This window comes from Oryzias latipes, chromosome 13, assembly GCF_053564925.1.
Source record: "Oryzias latipes strain Hd-rR chromosome 13, Olatipes_Hd-rR_3.1".
In the NCBI taxonomy this organism is placed as follows: domain Eukaryota; kingdom Metazoa; phylum Chordata; class Actinopteri; order Beloniformes; family Adrianichthyidae; genus Oryzias; species Oryzias latipes.
In genome coordinates this window covers 24,627,305-24,649,695 of record NC_136249.1, presented here as the reverse complement: position 1 = coordinate 24,649,695, position 22,391 = coordinate 24,627,305, and the positions used below count along the sequence as shown (strand labels likewise).

The following is a 22,391-nucleotide window of genomic DNA, read 5'->3' as shown; positions in this document are numbered from 1 at the left end:
AACATTTAGATTTTACATGTTAAGATCTCAGTTATCGCTGTTAAATTTCACTGAACCGATACACTACAAACTTCAAGATGTTGATTTAAAGAAGCCTCTGACCAGAAACATAAACTACATGTGTGCCTTACCACTGTCTTTATATATGCTAAGATTTGATTATTTAATTCAAGCCAACCAAAGATAAGAATTCTTTTAAAATCTACTAACTTGAAATGAAATAGCCAGACACTTATGTTATGTAGGACTCCAAGATAAGAGTCGCCATTTTTGCGAGTCCCCTTATTGAGAACATTCTATGCAAGCATTTGTGTAGCATAATTAAAAATAAGAGTCAATACCAGAAATGCTTTTTCATTTTTAAAACGAAGCTGCATTTGTTGACTCAAAATTAAAAAGAAAAAGCAATCCGCCAAACTTCTTTTTCTTCCTCAACACCGCTTATTCTGTCACTTAATTAATTAATTAATCATGGTAGCTCAGCATTTACATGTTAATCCATCAGCACAGTTAAAATTCACTAAACTAATACATTAGAACCTCCAAGGTGCTGATTTGATAAAGTCTCAACCAGAAACATAAAATGCACAATATGAGGTCTACCTGTTTTCCGCTTACTGATACTTTATAAATTCTACGATTTGATTCATGATTCAGCCCAACCAAAGACCAGAATTGTTTTTGAATCCACTAACTTGGAATAATATAGAATGCCACTTATTGTGTAAAACTGCAAGATAGGCATTGAGGTCCAGTATTTTGGCACTTAAAACTGTGTGAGGGTATAGCTCTGTGGTCAAGCACTTGACTGCAGATCAAGAGGTCTCCAGCTCAAACCAGGATGCCCCCTTTTCTTGGAAGCTCAGCATTTACTTGTGACTCCATCATCACAGGCAAATTCACTAAACCAACACATTAGAACCTCCAAGGTGCTGATTTGATAAAGTCTCTAGCAAGAAACATAAACAATACAATATCAGGTGTACCAGTTTTCCACTTACTTTATAAATTCTATATCTCGATTCAGAATTCAACCCAACCAAATAGCAGAATTCTTTTGAATCCACCAACTTGAAATAACATAGAATGCCACTTGTGCAGAACTCCAAGATAGCCATTGAGCTTCAGTTTTTCTGATAAAAGACATTGGGGGTATAGCTCAGTGGTACAGCCTTTTAATGCAGATAAAGAGGTCCCCAGTTCAAATCTGGGTTCCCCCTTATCTTGGAAGCAAAGCATTTACTTGTTACTCCATCATCACAGCAAATTTTCCCTAAACCAATGAACTGCAAACTCCAGGGTGTTGATTAAAAAAGCATCTGACCCAAAACATAAACCACGCAAAATTAACCGTACCAGCTTTCCACTTACTATTTTTATTCTATGATTCAATTCATCATTCAGGCTAACCAAACACTGGAATTCTTTTTGAATCTACTATTTTGAAGTGATATGGCATGCCACTTATGTTGTGTAGAACTCCAAGAAAGGCGTTGAGCTCACAGTAAACACAATTTAAGATCACTGAACCAATAGACAATGCACTTCAAAGAGTTGATTTAAAAAAAGCCTCTTACCAATAACAAAATGGCACAAATTTAGTTTTCCACATATTTTCACTGACTGCATATATTCTTAGATTCCATTAACGATTCAGGCAAACCAAAGACCAGTTGTCTTTTTTAATCTACTAACTTGAAGTTTCCTAGCTTGTCTCATATACTACCATGTGCTGCCAGGTAGCTTTTTTTGGAGCATTTATCTGTGTGGTAGTATAGCTCCATGGTTGAGCATTTGACTGCACATCAGTACTTCTTTACACTTGGTCCAAATATCCTTAACTTGCAGAACTATCCACAGACCTTTTTTAAACACATTTTTAATACCAGTCCACATAGAAAAGAGACTGGCTCATATCCCTCTCTCAGCATTGGGTAAACTGGTTTATTTTGTTCATGAAATATTGTTTTTCATGACCACAAAATGTAAGCTGCAACAACATTGGATAAACATTGTAGTTTATTATGAAATCATAAGTTCATCAGTGTGGTATCTTCAAAGTGAATGTTCCTACAGGTTAGTGAACAGAAAAGGAAGGGTGTTTTCAAAGTTTTGTGTTTAATAACAAAAAAACTTTGTGTTTTTAACCAGCCATTAAAGGGGACATGCCACTTGTGGAAATAAGTCTCTTTTTCTAGCAACAGCTCTTTAAAGCCAGTTTTTTTAATGGACGTCCATACAAGACAGGCTTCGTCTGAATTTATGTTAAATCTGCAGCAGCTTTCTATCAATGGCAGAGTTTTTAAAAATGTAATGTTTACGGTTTAGCAATTCATTAAGACCTGCAAACATTTTGAATTTTCTACCTTCATTATTTCATAGTGATACTAATATAAAACAGGTTCTGTTCATACAGTATGTGAATTGGGGTATAGACTATAAGTCTTCACAAATAATCCATCATAAACAAGTTAAAACATTTGCAACTCTGGTACCAGCAAAAATTTGTCCAAAATTACAGTAAGTGCTCATACTAAAATCTATTTCCTTCCGCGCATCACATCAGTTTATGGCTCATTTGTGAAATCCATAAATACCACAGTGTAAACTGCTATAGAGGCAGTGTCTGCACAATCTCTGTACTTGATAATCCCTAAATTTCCCCTCTTGTAATAGACAAACAGAGACCAAAAGCTCTCGTCTTCATAGAAGGATGCAGCTCAACATGCTTTAGTGAATGTATTGAGTTACTATTTTTTTTAGCAGCAAACACTGACAGTTTTTGAATGCATCTGATTTTGTACTTTGATTAGAACAGCCTGTTCCTGAATGTTTAATTGCACTGCAGCTACAGATACCCTGGCTCTTAATACTGTAGAAGGATTAAAACTCCTGATTGATAATATCAGTGTTTACTTTATAGGCAAAGTAAATGTGCTCACTGCAGAGTCAGAAACTTTGCTTCCAAAAAAAGGCTGACAGATAATGTTGCACACAGGCTTTTTGAGCAAAGGGCTGACAAGAAAGTGCAATTATACCAAAACATGCAACAGAGGTATAGCTCATTGAGGTTTTTAAAACCTTTAAATAGACAATGTCAGGTGTTTTGGAGAAGTTTCCAAACAAAGAGATCAGATGAAGCAACATCCATTTCATTTGATCCAAACAAACTCATTGTTGCTATTTTTAAATCAGTGATATCATTATGACAAAAATATGCCATCAAAACGGGAAAGCATTTTTTCAGTTTCTGGGAGACAAAATGTTTCTGTCAGTAAGGAAACCTGTATGTCAAGTTGTTTTGAACGAGGCACCAATCACTCACAAGCATATAAAGATTTGGTGGGCTGTAGCAAGCATTCATCTCTTTGACTCATCTGAATCATTTAATTAGGGAAAAAAAAAAGATTTTGTGGGGATGCCTGTTAGTGACTTTTGAAATGTTTTAAAAAGTCCCTGGTTACTTTTTTCACTATATTAAGTCTTCATTTCTCAATTTTTTATTGGAACATACAGAAAAAAAGGATATGCACTTAAGTAATTTTCTCTTTTTGACTTGTCTTTAATTGCTTTTTAATTTTTAGATCTCTTTTATCAAATGTATTGCAGAAAATGTACAGACTATCAGCATCAACAATCAACATTGAATGACTTTTGTCACTTTTGTCACTCATTTTGTTTATTGACCACCAAAACGTCTTTGTCAGTCCCCAATTTTGATATCTGTATTGCTTAAAAGTAAGTAATTAAGTTTATCTATAGAGCACCTTTCCCAGACAGCAGTCGCAAAGTGCTTACAGACAAAAAAATAAAACAACATAAAAATATGTAAAAATAACATTAAAATAACCTAAAATACAGCACAGTTAAAAAAACATAAAATTATAAAATACAGGCAGCCAGCCAGAGGCCCATTCAGTGTGACTGGAAAGCTTGATTAAAAAATGGGTTTTAAGTTAGCTTTTAAAAACATCATTAGATTAGGGGGAAGATTGATTTGACAATACATCGCCATATTTCATTTGGCTATACTTGTTCCGATTTGATATTATTAAGATAATAAGTCAAGACGATATTTATTTTATAATTTGTATGCCTCCTTCAGCATCTGACTCTTGTTTTCCACTTAAACCCCTGACTGCTAGTTTGAAGCACACCACACTGAGATTCTTTGACCAGCTCCACACCGCACCAGACCAACAAGATGTCGCGAGAACCAGCTTGTGTTAAATGTTCAGTCAGCCTTGCACTGTCTAAGACATGTACAACTTAGTTTTTACTTGGGATGGGTAACAAGCCAAAACTCTGTGCCACGTTGCAGCCAGATTGCGGGGCTTTGTGGCAGGCTCAGATGAGGATGACTGAAGCAGTGCAGCTGCGCAGCGGATCATGCACGGAGCCCCAGTCAAAATGCCATTGGCAAAGTGGGCGAAAGTTTTACAGAACTTCACAGTAATGGATTTTATTTCAGCGACTTGATGAATCAGAGAGATGTGAACAACGCTCTGAAAAAAGGCTGGTGAAATATGTGTGGGATGCTGCCCTGCAGTGCAGACTGTCACGTAAATAAAGCAATGTAGTAACTTATCACACTTTAATTTTTTGGGAGGGAATTGGCTATTTTTAGTTTTTATTTATTTTTAAAGCACCCATTCAAATGCCTTTCAGGCTCCTGATCCATTTAATAGTACTGGAGAAGCTACATTTTACCATGTTTGAAATGATCAGCACTTTATTTCCTCAATCACACTTTCAGAACCTTATTGGTTAAGGCACATACATTCTATGTTTTTCTTTTCTTATACTGAAAAATATGTTGTTTTGAAGAGCAGGCAGATCTGACTGTTCCCTTTAATAACAAATATATTTTAAGTTACCAAAAGAAAAGCATTATGAATTTGCTTGGGTAAAAGCAACATGTAGGCCTATATGAGATAAAACTGCAGTACTTAACATTGTGATCATTAAATGTTACCATTTTATTACAATGAAAGGCATATTCATATTCAGGTCATAAAGTCATAATCCTAAAAAAAAATACTGAAAATTGTTTTGGTACAACATCACGATAGGCATCGTGAGATGCGTATCACGATATGTATCATATCACCAGACTCTTGCCAATATACACCCCTGGTATAAACCCTACTAAACAGAGAGAGAAAATAAGACAAAAGATGTTGAAAACCCACTACACGAGAGGAGTGATAAGAGATTTATAGAAAACTACTTTTGCACTCTATCCCTCTGTCTTTTTCTGTACTCTACTTTTCTGTTTGTACGGGAGTAAGTTGAAGGAAGTCCTTTGGGTATATCTAACATGATATAAAACCTTAACCTCCCATTTCTGTTCATTTGTTAGCTGTTTCCATCTGATTGCCAGGTCTGGGAATTTGAGCTCCTTCCTTATCTGAACCTCAAGCTGCTACTCTAAGTCCCTCTCCTGTTCTGAGGAGCCTTACAGCTTTTCAAAGCTGTAGCCAAATGTGTGTCAGCTGCAGACTGCAATATGCAGAATAAAAATCAAACACCACATAGCCTGAGGAATCTGCCCAGATTTAAGTACAGACTGCATCTTAGACATACTTAAATTAAGGCACAAGCGGAAGAGCAGCAACCAGAAGAAATATTAAAAAAAGAGAGGAAGATGTCTTGCTTCAGAAGTGGACTAATATTAGCTGCAACAAAGTGAGTAAGAGGGTTTTATTAGCTTTTTTCTCTCTCACACACAGATTATTAGCCAATAAGGAATTCAAAAAAAGGGATAGATCAACAGCAATGACTTGCGGACATCATAATAAAAGACAGACAATGGATTTTAAGCTTTTCAGTCAAAATCAGTGTTCTGGAGGTCCAATGCTCTGTCCAGCTTCTAGGGGAAAAGTGGTTTGGTCAAATCTCTTTTGGCAAAGTCTTGTTTTCTTTGTTTCAGCATTGATGTCCTTCTGGGTCTCCAACTACAGCTTCCTTTTCCATTTAGATGGTGAAGGATAGTGTAAGCAAACTTTGCACCCTCTGCATATTAGACCAACTTCGATCTTATTTTTAGCTGATTTCCCAGTGGTCTTTTTATAATGATTCTGCTGTTTTTACCCAAAATCAAAACACCTGTGTTGTTTTCCTGTGTTATGGAAGGGACTGGCGAGCTGCAACCCCGCCCCTTTTTACCTCCCTTATGCTAAGAGCTCAGAGGAAGGAACTTGTGGCCTGCCCTGGTATATTTTACACATCACAAATAAGTTCTATTTCAACCAACATTTTTTAATCTGCTTCTGATTTACAACAATTTGAATAACGAAATTCTCAGAAATGCAATTTTGACATTTTTCTTTAAATTATATACATCCTCCATCATCAGGAAAAGCCAACGTGTTAAAAACACCAAAAACATGATTTTTGTTGGAGTTATCTTTAAATTCCAAAAACATATAAATAAAAAAACATTTGCAAGTGGAAATTTTTTTCGGGAAAACTGAGGGTTTCCAGGGAGCCATTAATTTTGACCCTGCGTTTGAACTCTGACTTTAGAATTTCATTACAATAGGTGGAGTAAATGATCAACAAAGATATATATATATATATATATATATATATATATATATATATATATATATATATATATATATATATATATATATATATATATATATATATATATATATATATATATATATATATATATATATATATATATATATATATATATGTGTGTGTGTGTGTGTGTAAAGAATTTATTGAAAAAATATGTAATAAATCTTTCCAGGAAATGAAATTTTCCTTTACTTAATCAATTTTAAAGATTCATTGTATTTTTCAGAATTCATCACAAATGTCAGGCATGGTTAACATACTACACCTATATTGACATTTCTTGAACTTTCAGTTTTTCAATATTAAAGTCCTCTTTGAAGTAACAGAAAATGCCTTCTTTCCTTTTTTTAAATATACTTGTAGATTTTTGAGTGAGGTTGCTGGTTGATGCTTTAATATCCTGTGATTATTTTAAGTGAACAGACAAAAGATATTAAATCAATGACTAAATGTGCCAATAGTGAATTATTTATATTTTCTTGTAAATTTTTAACTTTTCCAATTATACATGTCGATGTAAATAAACATATCTGGTTCCACATTGAGACAATATGGTAACTTTGATGGAGTTCAAAACTGTTGAAATATTGTGGTTTTATGCCCTGATATCATAGTTTTATTAAACATGTTTGTGTTCATGCATGAACCCAAAACATTATAATACTATAGTAGAATAATCGCTGCATTTCTTTGTTATGCGATTATTTTTTAAGGTACATCATTTTTCTTGGGCAGCAACAAAGAAAAACCACAAAGGGGCCTCGGAACAAAGGCAAATTGCCTAGCAACGGTTGCAGGATATTGTGATGTAGTGGGAGTGTTCAACAAGGGCAACAGGTTCATTTTCACCTCTGTATTGTAGTAAAAGCAAAGCAATCACACCATTCTGAGAGTACAGAATACTTTAAACATTGCTTATACATTAAAAGTTGACTTTTAATCGTGTAGTGTGATCTTTAGTAGAATTAGCTATACTAGAAAATAAATATAAATTTGAATTCCAAAACAACTCATTAACTAGATATTCCCAAAAGCCTTTACATGTGCATTGCTTTTGTTGCGTGATTACTAGTGTGACAGGTGTGTTCATTTCTTGTCAAACACTGCCATCTGCTGTTCATGTCAGGAGCTGAGCAACATTCATTTCAGTAAAACAACATTATTTCATTGTCAAACATGGTCAAAAGTGTGCATGCTTTAAATCAGTGCATTTAGAGACTGTCAATAAAAAAACTCCCAAAATTTTTAACACAATCAATTAATTATATATATTATATATATACTATATAGTATTATGAAATCACTTTAAAATTAAATAAATTGTAAAGTAATGTAATGTAAAAATGTAAGCGCTTTGAGCACCAAGAAAGACGCAGATAAATCTAATCCATTATTATTATTAAATTGATTTGATCAATATTGGAAAATATCATTTGGATTGATGTATGGTAGAATTAATCTACTATAATGTAAAAATTACCAAGTACAACACACACGTGATGACAGCAAAAAATTAGCAAGTCATCATTCCAGTCTAATGTGTGGAAACACTTTGAATTTAGCAAAGATATGTGATCATACAGTGTGGTTGAATGTTCTAATAATGTTCCCTTTGAATAATTTTTTGTGGAAAAACAACAGAACTTTGAGAGACTAAAATGTGAATGGATTTGACATTAATTCTGGTTTACTTGTTTGTTTTTACACATAATTAATTTGCACTCGATTATCCATCCATCCATCCATCCATCCACCTTCCTCCGCTTATCTGGGACCGGGTCGTGGGGGCAGCAGTCTAAGCAGAGATGCCCAGACTTCCCTCGCCCCGGCCACTTCCTCCAGCTCCACTGGGGGGACCCCGAGGCGTTCCCAGGCCAGCTGTAATCTCTCCAGGGTGTCTAGGGTCTTCCCAGGAGCCTCCACCCAGTGGGACATGCCCGGAACACCTCTCCAGGGAGGCGTCCAGGAGGCATCCGGACTAGATGCCCGAGCCACCTCAACTGGCTCCTTTCGATGTGGAGGAGAAGCGGTTCTACTCCGAGCTCTCCGTGGGTGACCGAGCTTCTCACCCTATCTCTAAGCGTCCAGCCACCCTACAGAGGAAGCTCATTTCAGCCGGTTGTATTTGGGACCTCGTTCTTTCGGTCATGACCCAGAGCTCATGACCATAGGTGAGTATTGGAACGAAGATCGACCGGTAAATTGAGAGCTTTGCTTTTTGGCTCAGCTCTCTCTTCACCACAACAGACCGATACAGCGACCGCATGACTACGGACGCTGCCCCGATCCGCCTATCAATCTCACTTGATTATCTTGCAAGAAATACAAGAAATCTGTAAAACTTCACCTGCACTGTTCAGTACCCAGGTATTTCTCTCTGAGCCCCACTGGTTAAACGTTTGACTAAAAATGTCCTGGATTGATATAAGGTCAGTGAATCGGATTGTTCAAAATGAACCAATATATAACTATAACTATAAATCATATCAGCAACCACAAATTATTATTTGAATCGAATCATTGTACCTGCTACCTACTTTGAAGTGACATTTGAGCGTATATAAAGTTGTTGTTCGCCTGTTTGACATATTCCTTCAGGGGTCACCACACAGATTCAGCATTCACTGATTCGCACATTTGATATGGCAGAGATTTTTACGCCAGATGCCCTTCCTGAAACAACCCTGTATTTTAGCTGAGCTAGGGACCGGCACAGGGAGACCCAGGCTTTGGGCCCCCTTGTGTCTACATAGATAGGCAGTAGCATGAAGGGTCTTGATGACCCACTCTGGAGGAAGCTCGTCATGCCCTCTGAAAAACGAACCCTGGATTCATGCATTTAAAAACTGAGCTATCCAGCTGCTGTTTGAGTGCATAGTTATATCAGTTTCGCTCTATCATCGGGTGTAAAAAAGAAATTATTTGAACATTCTTTTATTTAAAGAACTAAAATCCCGGTTGTGTAAAATCAGAGGGAAATTTAAAAGTATGATTAAAATAAATCAAAAAAAGATGAGGAAGAAATGGGGAAATAAGAGAACAATTATTTTTTTTCAAAGAGAGACGTGAAAATCTATTTGTCTGATGTAGTCAGTATGGTACGGTAATTAAAAAAAAAACATAAAGTTGCATGTTTCTTTAAATGGTAATTTTGAAAAAAAAAAATACATCTGACCGCTAGAGGGGTAGGTCAACGGTTTCCCACGATGGTGCAAGCATGTGTGGTTTGTCCTGTGATGCTGAGGCACATCCTGTACTGGCCCATTGGAGCTATGCGTCTGTTAGAACCAGTGGTCGGCTGAGGTTTGGGGCTATACTGTCATAAAAGTCCAAGTCTTAACTGATAAAAGTGAAGGAAAAGCCCTTATAGGTGGAACTGCGCAAACTTGTGTGCGCCAACATTAGTGCAAGTGTTTGCTAAAAAAGGAGGAGGCGGAGCTACGTGGCCCCGCCCGCCGCCGCCTGTCAGAAAGCGTTCGGGGCATTACCACACAATGGACGCTTGTAGCTATGGAAACTCGTCGATGGCAGCATCCTCCAGTGCTCTCCGTCCTCATCCTCATACCTCTCGGAGGTGGTGACTGCGTGCAGCTGTAGCCGTAAAGTGATACGCTTGCAAGATGGCGATGGCGGGGCTCGTGGCGTGCTTTGTGCTGTACTCCAGTTTAGGTGAGTTTTTATTTTTATTTTTGGCAGCTTTTTTTCCCCCTGAGCTGGTGGTTGGAGGTGAAACCGGAGCCGGTGCAGGGGGCTGTGTGAGGGCGAACGGCAGAGCAGCCTGATGACACGCAGACCGTGTACTGTACTTTACGCGCTATCACTGAATGTGGCATATCATATGTATGTAAACCAAACGATAATATCGAGCTTGGAAAATGACGTAGGAGCGTAGTTTCACGTTAAATTATATCGTCAATGAAGCACCTCCTTACTCTATTAAATTCATTAGTAGATTAATGTTGCAATAAAAAAGTGTTTCTGTTTTAATAATAAAAATAGGGGGGCAAGCGCATGGTGGTGACCTGTGGGTGTCCCAGGCCTGCAAGAGCGTCGACACGTTTGCTGCACACAAACATGCTATGCGTTTTTGTGCAGAGACAGCAAAAACGAATCAAAAATGTTTCTTTCGATTAACCTTTTGTGATCACGTGAAGCTCCAAATGCCACGCTGGTGCGTTGGTGAGAGTAAAGGGGCTCATTTTTGGCTGATCAGCCAAAAGAAGGGTGACATCTGCTCTCTAAGGAGCAAAGTGGCAAAATCACTGAGGGATTGACACTATGAATAATATGTAAAGCTCTTAAATACAACATAAAATCACTTTTTTTTCAGGATGAATCAAGTAGCTGGGGATTAAAGGAAAGAAAGTCTGACTTAGTAACATGCACGCACAAAGGTGTTTGTGGTGTTTTTAACATGTTCTTGTTCGGGATTCGGGACACATATAAAGAAGATTACGCTTAATATTGCATTAATGAGTATTGCTTTATTCAAACCATTGTGAATCAGGAGCAGATAAAAAAAATCATTTGGAAAAAGCTTGTAGATGTAATGTAGGACCTTCAATGTCAAGCTCCCTGTTGTGCTCCATCATAATGCATCCACCTGTAGATGACTAGATTGATATACGTCTGCGTTGTTCTCGCCTGAGCTGGTATCTGGCTCTAAACTGTACGGCTGGACAGCCCCAATATTGCTCACCGTTTTTGTTGCACCAGTAATGTTAGGTTAGAGTTGTGAGGGGCTGTAAGCCATTTGGAGAGAGTGTAAACAAAAGGGCGATAGGAAATATGGGCAGGTTCACTCCCCCCCAACAGTCACAACTTCTAAATAACTCCTGCTGCTCTGCAGAAACTATGTCTTAGTAAGCAACACATGTTTTTGATTTAGGCTTAAAACTGCATAAACATAATTAAAAGACTGGGAACAATGGATCAAAAGATGTATGTGTTGGAGTTTGCATTAAAATCTACATTGTAAAAGCAGCATGTGTATAAGTGTTTTATAATGGATTTCCATGTGTGGATTTCCATGTGTGCATTAAAGTGCAGTTGGAAGAAATATCAATTATTTATCCTTGAGTAAAATAGTAAAACTTTCAAAAAATCTGTCCTGTTAACCTTAATTTTGTGATATGTGTTCCAACACCTGATGCTTTTTTGTTAGAACTTGAATGAGTATGAGTTAGTCAGGTTGAAGCAGTTACATTGTTCATAACATTAAACTAATGAAGTTAAAATGATCACATCCATAAATCTTTTTTGCAGCCTTGAAACAACAAAAGGCCTTTTCTCCCCCTTTGTCTGGTCTTGGAATGTCCAGTTCTGCTCCTTCACCTAATTGAAATTGCTTGAGCCTTTTAACTAAAGCCACTTAGTTTGATTTGAATTTTTGATAAGCTTACTGACTTTTTCCACTTATGAAAATTAACAAACAAGAGGGCATAGAGAAAATGGGATGTTAGTTGATTCTTTGCATGTTTTATTTAAGATAATTGTGGAAAAACAATCATCTCTTAAAATTTGTCTGACATTTTATGCTGAAATTTAATGAAAAGGTTCAGATAAACATTTAGGTTGTGGGATTTTGGTTAAAAACTTCACAAGCATAATTCATACACCACTCGGAACGTTTTTATCAAAAAATTATGACTTGACTAAAGGAAAAACTGACACAAGATTATGTTTTATTCCTCTGCTCCAAAATGAAGCCTAACATGTTTAAAGTAATTAAAAATCATATATTTAGCCTTTTCATTTCTGTTCCCTTCCAGGACAGGGAAACTAAAGAGGTAAAACATAATGGAGCTACATTTTAATAGCTCTTGGCTAAGTCTGTGATGTTTTTCTGACCCGTGTCATATTTGAAGCCTCAAGGGATTTGAGGAAAAAGGAAAAAAGAAAAAGAGACGCTGCAGAAGAAAATAACATTAGATGTGTCTCTTTCTTATATGTCCCTGAAGTGCAAATGATAAGATGCTCTAATGTACTGAAAGAAGTCACTCCAGTGTGCTGTGAATCCCAGTGATGCTTGCTCCATTGCCATGCCTTCAGCATATTTGCAGCAGCTGCACTGGAATGTCTGGGAATAAGCTTTTTATAGATGCACTGCAACTTTTGTCGCAGAGTTTGGGGACGGCGGGTTGTTTTCATAGCCAGAACATAAGAGGATTTCAGAATTTAGCTATTTAAAAGCGGGTATCTTTTAGAACAGGCTATAGACTTATTTTCCCTGTGCATTACAATAAGGGGGAGATTAAACTAAGGCTGCTTGTTTTTTATGAGCTTTGCGATTATTTCCATAAATCAGAATTACTGCCTGCTCTTTATCGTAGTCATTTAGGGACAAAGGATTGTTGTCTAAAGGGTTTTCTTCTAAGCCTGCATTGGTAATTAGTTACATATTGTTTCGATAATTGCCAACCTTTCCCACGTCCAGTATCTTTAAATGTTTGGGAGTAGATGGGAAGCACCGCTAATTGATTCATCTTTTGCAATCAGTAAAAGCATTCAAGATTTATTTTAACCTTTTAACCCAGAGTGCTGAGCCCCAGCAGTATAACCTACATTAGAACAGAACACGCTGTAGCTCAGGAGATGGAGCAATCGCCCTCTAATCGATTCAGAATATTCCCCTGGAAAGTCCTCGGGGGAGACACTTAACCCCATGTTCTTCCCTGATATCATAAGTCGCTTTGGATAAATGCACCAGCTTCGTGAATTAAAAATTAAAACTTTTTGGAGACGTGTGGGCGGTGACCTTTGCTCGAGTGCTTATCAAACCAGATGTTGTCCTGACAAATCTGGACGTGTTTCCTGTGAACTTTCGAGTGACATATGACATTCAGCCGCGTTGCAACCCACGCAACCTTTGATCACTTGCTTCTCGGTCGTTGGAGCTGATGATGTGTCGTCATGGGTCGGCAATCTGGAGTTCCGATGGCGTTTCCAAAACAAGTCAGATTGTGCCCCGTGGTGTCAGGAGAAAGCCGTCTGAAGAGCAGCGACAGGGCCCGGGTCCGTGCGTACGCTGACAGACGAGGGGCTCCTCATCTCTCACAGGATGTCCAGTCACAGCTGTGGTAAAAATAGATCTTGATGTACAGGGTGGGAAAGTCAGCAGCAGAGGCGGAAGCTGAGACTTGGGAGTCAAATCTCATCAAGTATCCTCACTCAGACTTTGGCCGGACCCGTGTTTTCTTAATTTTCCAGCTGAGCATCGCTTAGAATTCTGCAGGCTCCTCTTGTCATATTGTGCGGCGCATCTCAGGGTCACTGATCTGATATCTAGGTTACTCTAAATAAGTACCACAGTGTCTACAATGCCCCCAGGCTAACACTGATGTCTTGTTGTATTCAGGAATAACTCAGTTGATTGCTATTGTCTTAATTCTGCCCTCATTTGAAACCCTTTGTTCTGTCCTCACTGGGAGCAAGAATGCCTTCATTACTCAGCGTGGGTGCAATTATTTGCATGTCTACCCAACAATTAGCGGATCTGGGAGCGGCTCAGACAAAAAGGGTTAAGCGAAGTGTACCAGGAGAAGGCAGAATAATGATTATTTATGCTTTAAAGAGACAGTAAATGGTCATTTTCAGATTTTCCTTTGTTGTTGTTGTTGTTGCGAGCTCCTCTTCCCAAAAGCTGTACATTTTCCACTGATTTTTTTACATTCTTCTTACCCAAATGAAAAAAAAAAAAAAACATGTGACATTTAAAATCAGTCCCTGAATCTAAAATGACCATATATCATATGTGGTCTAAAAATCTAGATGGTTCACTCTATGTTTGAAAATTAAGCCAAATGTTCCTTTGTTTATGTTTTTTTTTACTTTCAATTTAGATACTTTCAAGATAATTAATTGATTTTTTTAAACTTCACAACAAATTTAACATCAAAGTTTTCAATTAAAGATTGAAAAGTTTTTATTGTGTGGATTTAATAGAATAGTTGTAGTTAAGTGGTTTAAAAACACTCTTTTTGATGCCTTTAGGCTTTTGTACATTTGTTAAAACTTCAGTAATTAAAAATAAAAAAGTACCCTCTGATATCTACCATAAATCAGGGGTCTTCAACTTGTAACACTAAAAAAGCCATTCAGATCAGTTACTTAACAACCAAAACTTAACCTTAACCCACTTCAATGTTTAGAAAAAAAATCACTTTATTTATGTTTTTGTGGCCATTTAGCCATTCATTTGGCCTCCTTTGCAGTTTTACGTAGAAATACTGTGGTTATGTTTTAAAATGTGACACCCATACTGCTGCATTCACTTCAAAGATCATCTCACCAAAAGAAATCACATATCTTCCCTTTTGCTGCATTAGAGATGCGTTATGTTAGACTGAAGCCAAATCAATAAAGACAAGGGATCAATTTTCACACGTTGATGTTCAGCAAAGTCTAAATGAATCTTGTCTGAATAAAAGATACCATTCAGCAACATCCTGATAATTATCTAATTAACCCTCACAGCTGAATCAAATTAAATAGGAAACAGAATTTTTCTAACACGGGTTTAATTCCCAATACTAGTTCTGTGTGGGCCATGTGTTCACTAAACTGTAGAATTTAGGAGTTTTAGCCTCAGGCATAGTTTTCCTTAAATAGGACTGGAAGTAATTAACGAGAGATTTTCACACCAAATCTGATCCCCAGGCTCCTTTCGGCTCCTCTTATTTATCAGTCTAATTCAACGGCTGTTAGGCAGCATGCTGGTTTGATGATGTCCGCTGATGAAAATGTGTATTATCGGGGTTACTCAGCGTTTAGTGTGCCGATTGTATTTTTTTCCTTGTCTGCAGGCCACATTCCATCAGCCCTTGGAGTAATCCTCCGAACCACGGACAAGATTGTTTGGGCAAATGAGTTTGAGCGTAAGTTGCAGGGCAATCTCACTAACTGCTTCACCAAAGTAGCTTTTGTTTTTCTGGTTTTCACTCCCTGTCTCTTTCTGTCACGCATGCCGCTGCCTCTGCCTCTGCAGCCATCGAATTAACCTGTTTGATAGAGTCCATTTCAACAAACAACCCAAGGATTGAGTGGAAAAAGATTAAAGATGGCATCCCGAGTTACGTGTACTTTCAAAACAAGATAGCAGGTAAACCTCTTGAAAAATCTCTTTATGAAAAAAACCCATTAGCCAGTGCAGCACGGAATATCAAAGCAATGTCTCTGAGCATAAAATAGCTGCTGAATGAATGGTAGCTTTAAAGAGGTTGGCACCGCAGCCTGTTTTTGAACTGTGAAGTCAAGCTGTGGGTTAGAATGAGCGATTGTGAAGTGCTTTTCTGTCTTCCTCTCTCTTTAATAGGGGACTTGGAGAATAGAGCTCAGCTAAGAGAGCCAGCCAACATTCTGATCTTCAATACCACTCGATCAGACACTGCAGAGTACCGCTGTGAGGTGGCTGCCATCGACGATCAAAGGGACTTTGATGAGATACTTATTAGTCTTGCAGTTAGAGGTGGGAAATGTACACTCACCACATAACTAGTTCTTAGGTTCTTGTCATTTAACCGGAAGGAGAACCTCACTTATGCCTTTATTGTGTTTCTTTCATGCAGGCCATATTTGATATTTAAAAAAAAGAAATTGACTTGTTGAAAAACAGCCTTCCACCACTTTCACGTCAGTGATTAAATGGCGTGATCAATACCACTTTATTTCTAAAACCCAAAACTGCATTCAGCTGCTGTGGCTGTGTGGTTGCTAAGCAACCAGATTTAGCCTTGGGAGTCCCTTGCAGGCTTAGCTAATGAGGCTGCTGGGACGAAAACCAGCAACAATATCTTGCAGACAGGCTATTTTTTATTTCTACTAACCAGACATAAAGGAGATAGATGTCTGAAAGTTGATTTATTGCTTCAAAGAAAACCAAATAAAAACAACATTATTTGTCTTTGAAACAAGGGGAGTAATCAGTTCCGGCTAGGGGGGAAAGTTTTGGGTCACTGCATTAAAAACACACTTCCCATTTGCTTTATCGCAGACAAATTTTAGCTTTATCTCCCAATGACAGTACTCTGTCTGCCACCACGGACCACAGCAGACTCTGGCCGGCTCTCAGACAAACCCACAAGAGCCGGTGCCAGCAGTGTTTGCAGCAAGTGGCATAAACAGACCCCAGACTCACTCTGTTAACTGACACTGACTCATAGCCTTTTGCTGACAGCAAATCTGAAATATTTCCAGTTCCTTCACGCACAGCCACCAGCCGTCAGAATAGGTTAGCGCTGATGTCCTTTCTGTCATATCTGTAATCATCTTATTTAGCTTTCTGAAGGAAAGTGTGAATGTGTCTCCAACCAAAACCTTTCAGTCAGTGTTTGTCCCAATTGAAGCCCCACATGATGAGTTAATGGATAAACGACAGTTTATGCTGGTTTTGGACTGATTTCATGCATTTAGCTGCCTCTTTAGTGCCCAAACCATGGTTGTAGTATGAACCATAATGAACATTGTGCACTAATGTGCACTAACCGACATGACTTCTTGCCTGCGTCCAGTGAAACCTGTCGTGCCACGGTGCAGCGTGCCAGAGGCTGTAACTGTAGGAACGTCGACGGAGCTGCGATGCCTGGAGAACGAAGGCTTCCCGGCTCCTCAGTACCGCTGGTTCCACAACAACGAAGAGCTTCCTCAGGATCCCAAAAACAGCCCCAGATTTGTCAATTTCTCCTACACCATCAATCCAGACACTGGCAGCCTGGTGAGAGATGCAGATCACCACAAAAACAAACATCTTTCAATACAGTCTTTTTTTAGAAATAACATATTTGTCTGTTATTTTTCAGGTGTTTGAAAGACAGTTTCATGTTATGTAATGTAAACAGCTTAATCTGAAAAAGCCTTTGCCATGGAATGACTAATTGCAGAATTAATCCCTGTATGTAAAAATAGCTGCTGAGGAGGGTCGACCACACACCGAAAGCTGTATAAGCATTCCAGTTCAACACAAAGACAAGTATTTTAAAGACATCAAAACTGGGGGTAAAAAGTCCTCCATCTCCGTATGACCAAAATGTCAATTCTAAGAGTCGTCTCAGAACAGTCTGTGTTTACAAAGTGTACCAGAGCCAGATATCCAGCAGCATCTTGTTGACAGTCCAGTCAGTGACATTGCCTTGGGAATATTTTCTGAATATCTTCCCAGAAATTTCGGCGAGTGAGAAAAGAAGACGCAGGGGAATACTACTGCCAGGCAAAGAATGATGCGGGTCATGCACAGTGTCCCACACAAGTGATGGAAGTCTGTAAGTTGCCGTGTGCACACAAGTTTTTACTAATCCTGTGAAGTGAAACATCATTGAAAAAGGGAAAATTGATGTCAAGTAGATGTAGCAAGAAGAAAGTAACAACATTGGGAGAATAAAATAAGGAGGACAAAGAATGCAGACAAGTTTACGGCAACCCTGTGTTCTCTCCATCACCATGCAGACAGCTTTTTTTTGCTGAGGTTCTGATTTTGCATTGAAATGGACACCATGGACAGGCTGTCACAATGTGTCACAAGGGTCAGGAGTGCATTCAAGTGGGGTCATGTTGATAAGACCTGAGGGCCAAAAACATCCCACGAATATGAGACAGTAAACTCCAGACAGAGGAAAAGCTCGGATTTAAGGTTTTGCAAAATCTCCAGCACAACAGGCCCTTTACTTAAACTTTTTCATCATCTTGAAAAACGTATCTCCAAATGTATTACCATATTTTCTGCACTATACGGCGCAACTAAAAGCCTGAATTTTTTTCAAAAAATTACAGTGCACTTTATTATCCGGAGTTCTTATATATAGATTAATTTTGGTTGTGCTTTCGGATGTCAAAACGATTTTTAGAGGTACACAGTACTCTTTTAAAATGTTTGGTTGTGTGTTATTATAAATACACTAAAGCGACTACAGGTAGCGGTGGCAAAGAGTCTTTTTAAAGTGTTACTAACAAAGTTGGGGGTTAGTCCCGGTAATGTTTGTTTTAGCGGTATTAGTCTGTTGTTTTACTTGTTACAAACAAGGTTGAGAGTTACAGGTATCGTGAGTTTGCTAATGCACCCAAGGCTTCTAACGTGTTGCGTGTTACAAACAAGTTCTAGAGTTACTGTGAATGCAGCTAATAAAGTCTTGACTGATGGACTTATCTCTGACCCTTTACTCTCGCTTAATGCGCCTTATATTTTGGTGTGCCTTATATATGACACAGGTTCAAAAATGGATTATTTATTACAGCATGCCGTATAATCCGTTGCGCCGTATAGTGCAGAAAATAGATAAGCATGGTAAGACTGAAAAAACCTCAAAGGATCTACGGTAAGCAAGAATCATCATCCTAGAGATGCAAACTAAGATATTTTTTCAAAGAAAATCAGCATGGTGCTAACATTAGAAGAAAATGGCCAAAAACTTTGAAAATGAACCAAATCAAAATGTGATGTCTGAACTAAAATACTTATTTCCACATAAACAAATTGTAAATCAAAGAATTCACACATTACACATTACAGACAACTTACTGTACAGGTTTATACCACACTGATGTATTACAATACAAGTATATTAGAAATAAAGATTTGAAAAACGATAACTATAAATTTTAATGTAAAAATGACATTATATGTGATGATAAAGGTTTGTTTCACCTATGAATAATGTGTTTGGCCTTTTCTTTTAATGAGACGTTGCCTTTATTGAAAAGAAAAATAATATTTGCATCTATTTTTTCACTACTTTTAACAAGGTATTTATGCACAGTTTATATTTATGCACAGGTATCTCAGTGCACATTTATGCACTGATTTAGCAAGTCGTTGGCACATGACTTGCTTCTGGTTTTCAGAAAAGAACAAATTGTAACACACATTTAAGTCTTATTGTTTTGCAATATTGCGTGGCATAACTTAAGGAAAACAAAGGCGTGTATTTTTTTCTTTGCAGATGATGTAGACATCATTGGAATTGTGCTCAAGTGTCTTGGTGGAGTGTCTGTGGTCATCATTTTGATGGCTTTTCTCTGTTCCATTAGACGCATGTGCCTACAGTATAAATGTCACAATGAAAATCAGTGAGTATCATTTATCTCTATGAAAAGATAGAAGCAACATTTTAAAATCTTGTCAAGATTTTTGTATTTTAATGCTTTCTTTCCTCTCTCCTTTTTTTTTAGCTATAACTGGCCAACACAGAACAACGGTGTTGAATATGCTGATGCAGATGAGGTAAACAAAATAGGCAAAGAAATGATTCATTTGTTTCCATCCATAAGTATTGTTTTATATATATATATATATATATAGCTAATTTCTACTTTGTGTCTTTTACAGGGTCATTTCCGTCACAAGTCTTCATTCATCATTTGACAGCTGATAAAATAGTTAAGGAAAACCCCTGTTGAGGTCAATGTGGAACAGATATGATCCAGTTGATCTAAGTTTAAAATGGCACATTGTTTTCCAATGCACATCAAAATCAGATCAGCTGACTTGCCAAAGTTATTATTAATTCAATATGTGGCAGCACATTTTTTTAGAATCCAACTTATTTTTTACTGTGTTGTAATTAATTGTTTCTTTTTGAACGTTTGCAATTTACACGTTGATTTTTTTTTTTTTTTTTTCTCCAGACCGTTTTCCAACACAATTGTATCTTACGATAACAGAGTTTTAAAGCTGTTGAGTTTGATATTTGGTCTTTGGCATTTTGTCACTGGTCACTGTAAGGTACATTTTTAGACCAATCCCCTTTGATAACTCACATTTTTTACGGTTTCAGAAAACTGTCTGACACCAGACATACATGTTTTGAATTGTTTCTCGCACAAAATAGTCCAAACTTGTCTTTGTACATAGTGTAGATAGAAAAGGCAAAAAAGGGATGGTCAGAACACACTCATAAAGGCACAAATACCAGCCTTGAGATTTATGAGGATATAATAACTACATTCAAGTACAGAATAAACAAAAAAAGTTTGAATATGATATACCTTACTATGCTGCAATGTATTTACTTGGAAGGTGGTGAAGCGTTACTTTTTGGAGTGTTGTTTCTGTGCATAAGTGACCTTTGGTGCTCTAAGATTTTTATTTGTCAGTATTGGACATATTGCCCAGTTTTGAGTCAGTTCTCTATGTCCAGCATACAAATGCATTTTTTTAATCCTTTGATTTTATTTCATTGAACTGTATTCATGTAAATACTGCAATAACCTGTTTGTTGGAAGTACATTCACTGTATTTAGTGTTGAGTGTTTTCCGAGTGTTGAATCTGTCTATAACAACTGTTTCTTTTCTGAGGCTTATGTTGTTTTGTGTATTAACTCAGGAACTGTGAGAACATGTATGCTGTTCATTTGATAATAAACTTATACCTTCTTGTTAGTTTGTTTCTATTAAATAGATTTGAACTCTAATATAACAAGTGTTTTTTCTTGTCTGTAAGTATTGAGAAATAGTGAGTTTTTTTTTTTGTGGAAATTTACTTTAAGGTTGAAAATAGTGGTAAGTAACAGAGTAAAAAAAAGGATAACTTTTTAAACAAAAAACATAAAGAAATAGGCTATTTACAGCTAACACAATGTTGACATTTAAAATGACACGGAGCTTTTTTAAGTCGTAATGGTGACCTGATAGAAAAATAAAAATAGAAACACTTTCCAAGAAATTTGAATGAAGTGGAAAAGTGTATGAATTTTCATAATTCTATTCAAATAATGTGACTTTCATAGAATATAGATTCTGGGCCCTCTTTTTAATTGATTTCAAATATTTGTTTATTTTTACATAAATTGGGATTCCGGACCATAAAACCCCCAAAAACAGGATTTAAAAAATGTTAGACACTTTAAAGAAATCCCCAATTACTTCTCAGTTTTTGCAAAAAGATAAAGATAAATGAAATGATCACTTCAAATAAATAACAATTTTCAATATAGTATTACAACCTTCAATCATTCATTAGTATGGGCTGGAGACAGTTCCTGCTGGAAGGTGAAATCTGCATCTCCATCCAGATCCTGAGCAAAAGGAATCACAAAATCCTCTAAAACCTTCTGGTAGACTGTTGCAGGGATTTATAGATTGAAGAAAGCAATGGACTAGCAGCCCAAATCAACTTACTTCAAATAATATTCAATTTAAGTTTATATGGAAATACAAACATATCTTTAGTTAACAACTGAATCACTTTAGGACAGTTTTTGTATTCACAAATTTTATTTTTTTAAACCGAGACCCATTTTTTTTGTTTGTTTTTAAAAATGACCTAAATCTAGGATATTCTGAAAATCCCTTGGTTTACATTGTAAATTGTGCGCAAAGTATTAATTTGTCCACAACTTTGTTTTTATGCAGACTTTCTTTTTGACAGGTACCTTACCCTATGTTAGTCTTTGTTCCAGTTTTTTTTTTCTTTTCCTAGTGGAGGTTATAGTTGCCTTACAGTATATGGTTTTGAGTTACTTTATGTTCTAAGGAAAACCAAGAAACATTTTTTTCAAAATAAACACAAAACACAGTATTGTGATTTTATTTTTTTAAATAAAAAGTCAAGTTGCAGAATCGGATTTGAAAAATTAGGGAAGTACAAAAATAAGACAAAACAAAAATTAACTTTTAGATTGAAAGAGCAAACTGTAAAAAATAATAATAAAATGGTGGGATTATATGATGTTTCTTTAATAAATGTGTTGGAAGAAGGTTCAAGGAAGAATTTCATCAGATAGCTCTAATGACATTCAAGCAAATAATAATCATAAAACATGTATATTTATTACTTTAAGCTTTATACACACATATTTAAACAATCGTGCAC

At 36.9% G+C, this 22,391-nt stretch overlaps 1 protein-coding gene across 3 annotated transcripts; it reads left to right on the top strand.

The window, feature by feature from the left end:
* The first annotated feature begins 9,774 nt into the window (after positions 1-9,774).
* Positions 9,775-20,999, top strand: jam3a (junctional adhesion molecule 3a). 3 transcript variants are annotated; one of them, XM_020708198.3, is made up of 9 exons: positions 9,775-10,260; positions 15,396-15,467; positions 15,578-15,691; positions 15,905-16,057; positions 17,100-17,302; positions 17,747-17,846; positions 19,609-19,647; positions 19,750-19,801; positions 19,907-20,999. In XM_020708198.3, exons 1-9 carry the CDS (start codon positions 10,212-10,214, stop codon positions 19,947-19,949), a joined length of 825 nt encoding a protein of 274 aa, XP_020563857.1. In that variant the 5' UTR covers positions 9,775-10,211; the 3' UTR covers positions 19,950-20,999. The 3 variants fall into 3 exon arrangements, with proteins under 3 accessions (XP_020563857.1, XP_004075390.1, XP_011480743.1); XM_004075342.5 differs by having other exon boundaries at positions 19,521-19,647; XM_011482441.4 differs by lacking the exon at positions 9,775-10,260 and adding an exon at positions 13,417-13,670 and having other exon boundaries at positions 19,521-19,647.
* The last annotated feature ends 1,392 nt before the right edge of the window (positions 21,000-22,391 follow it).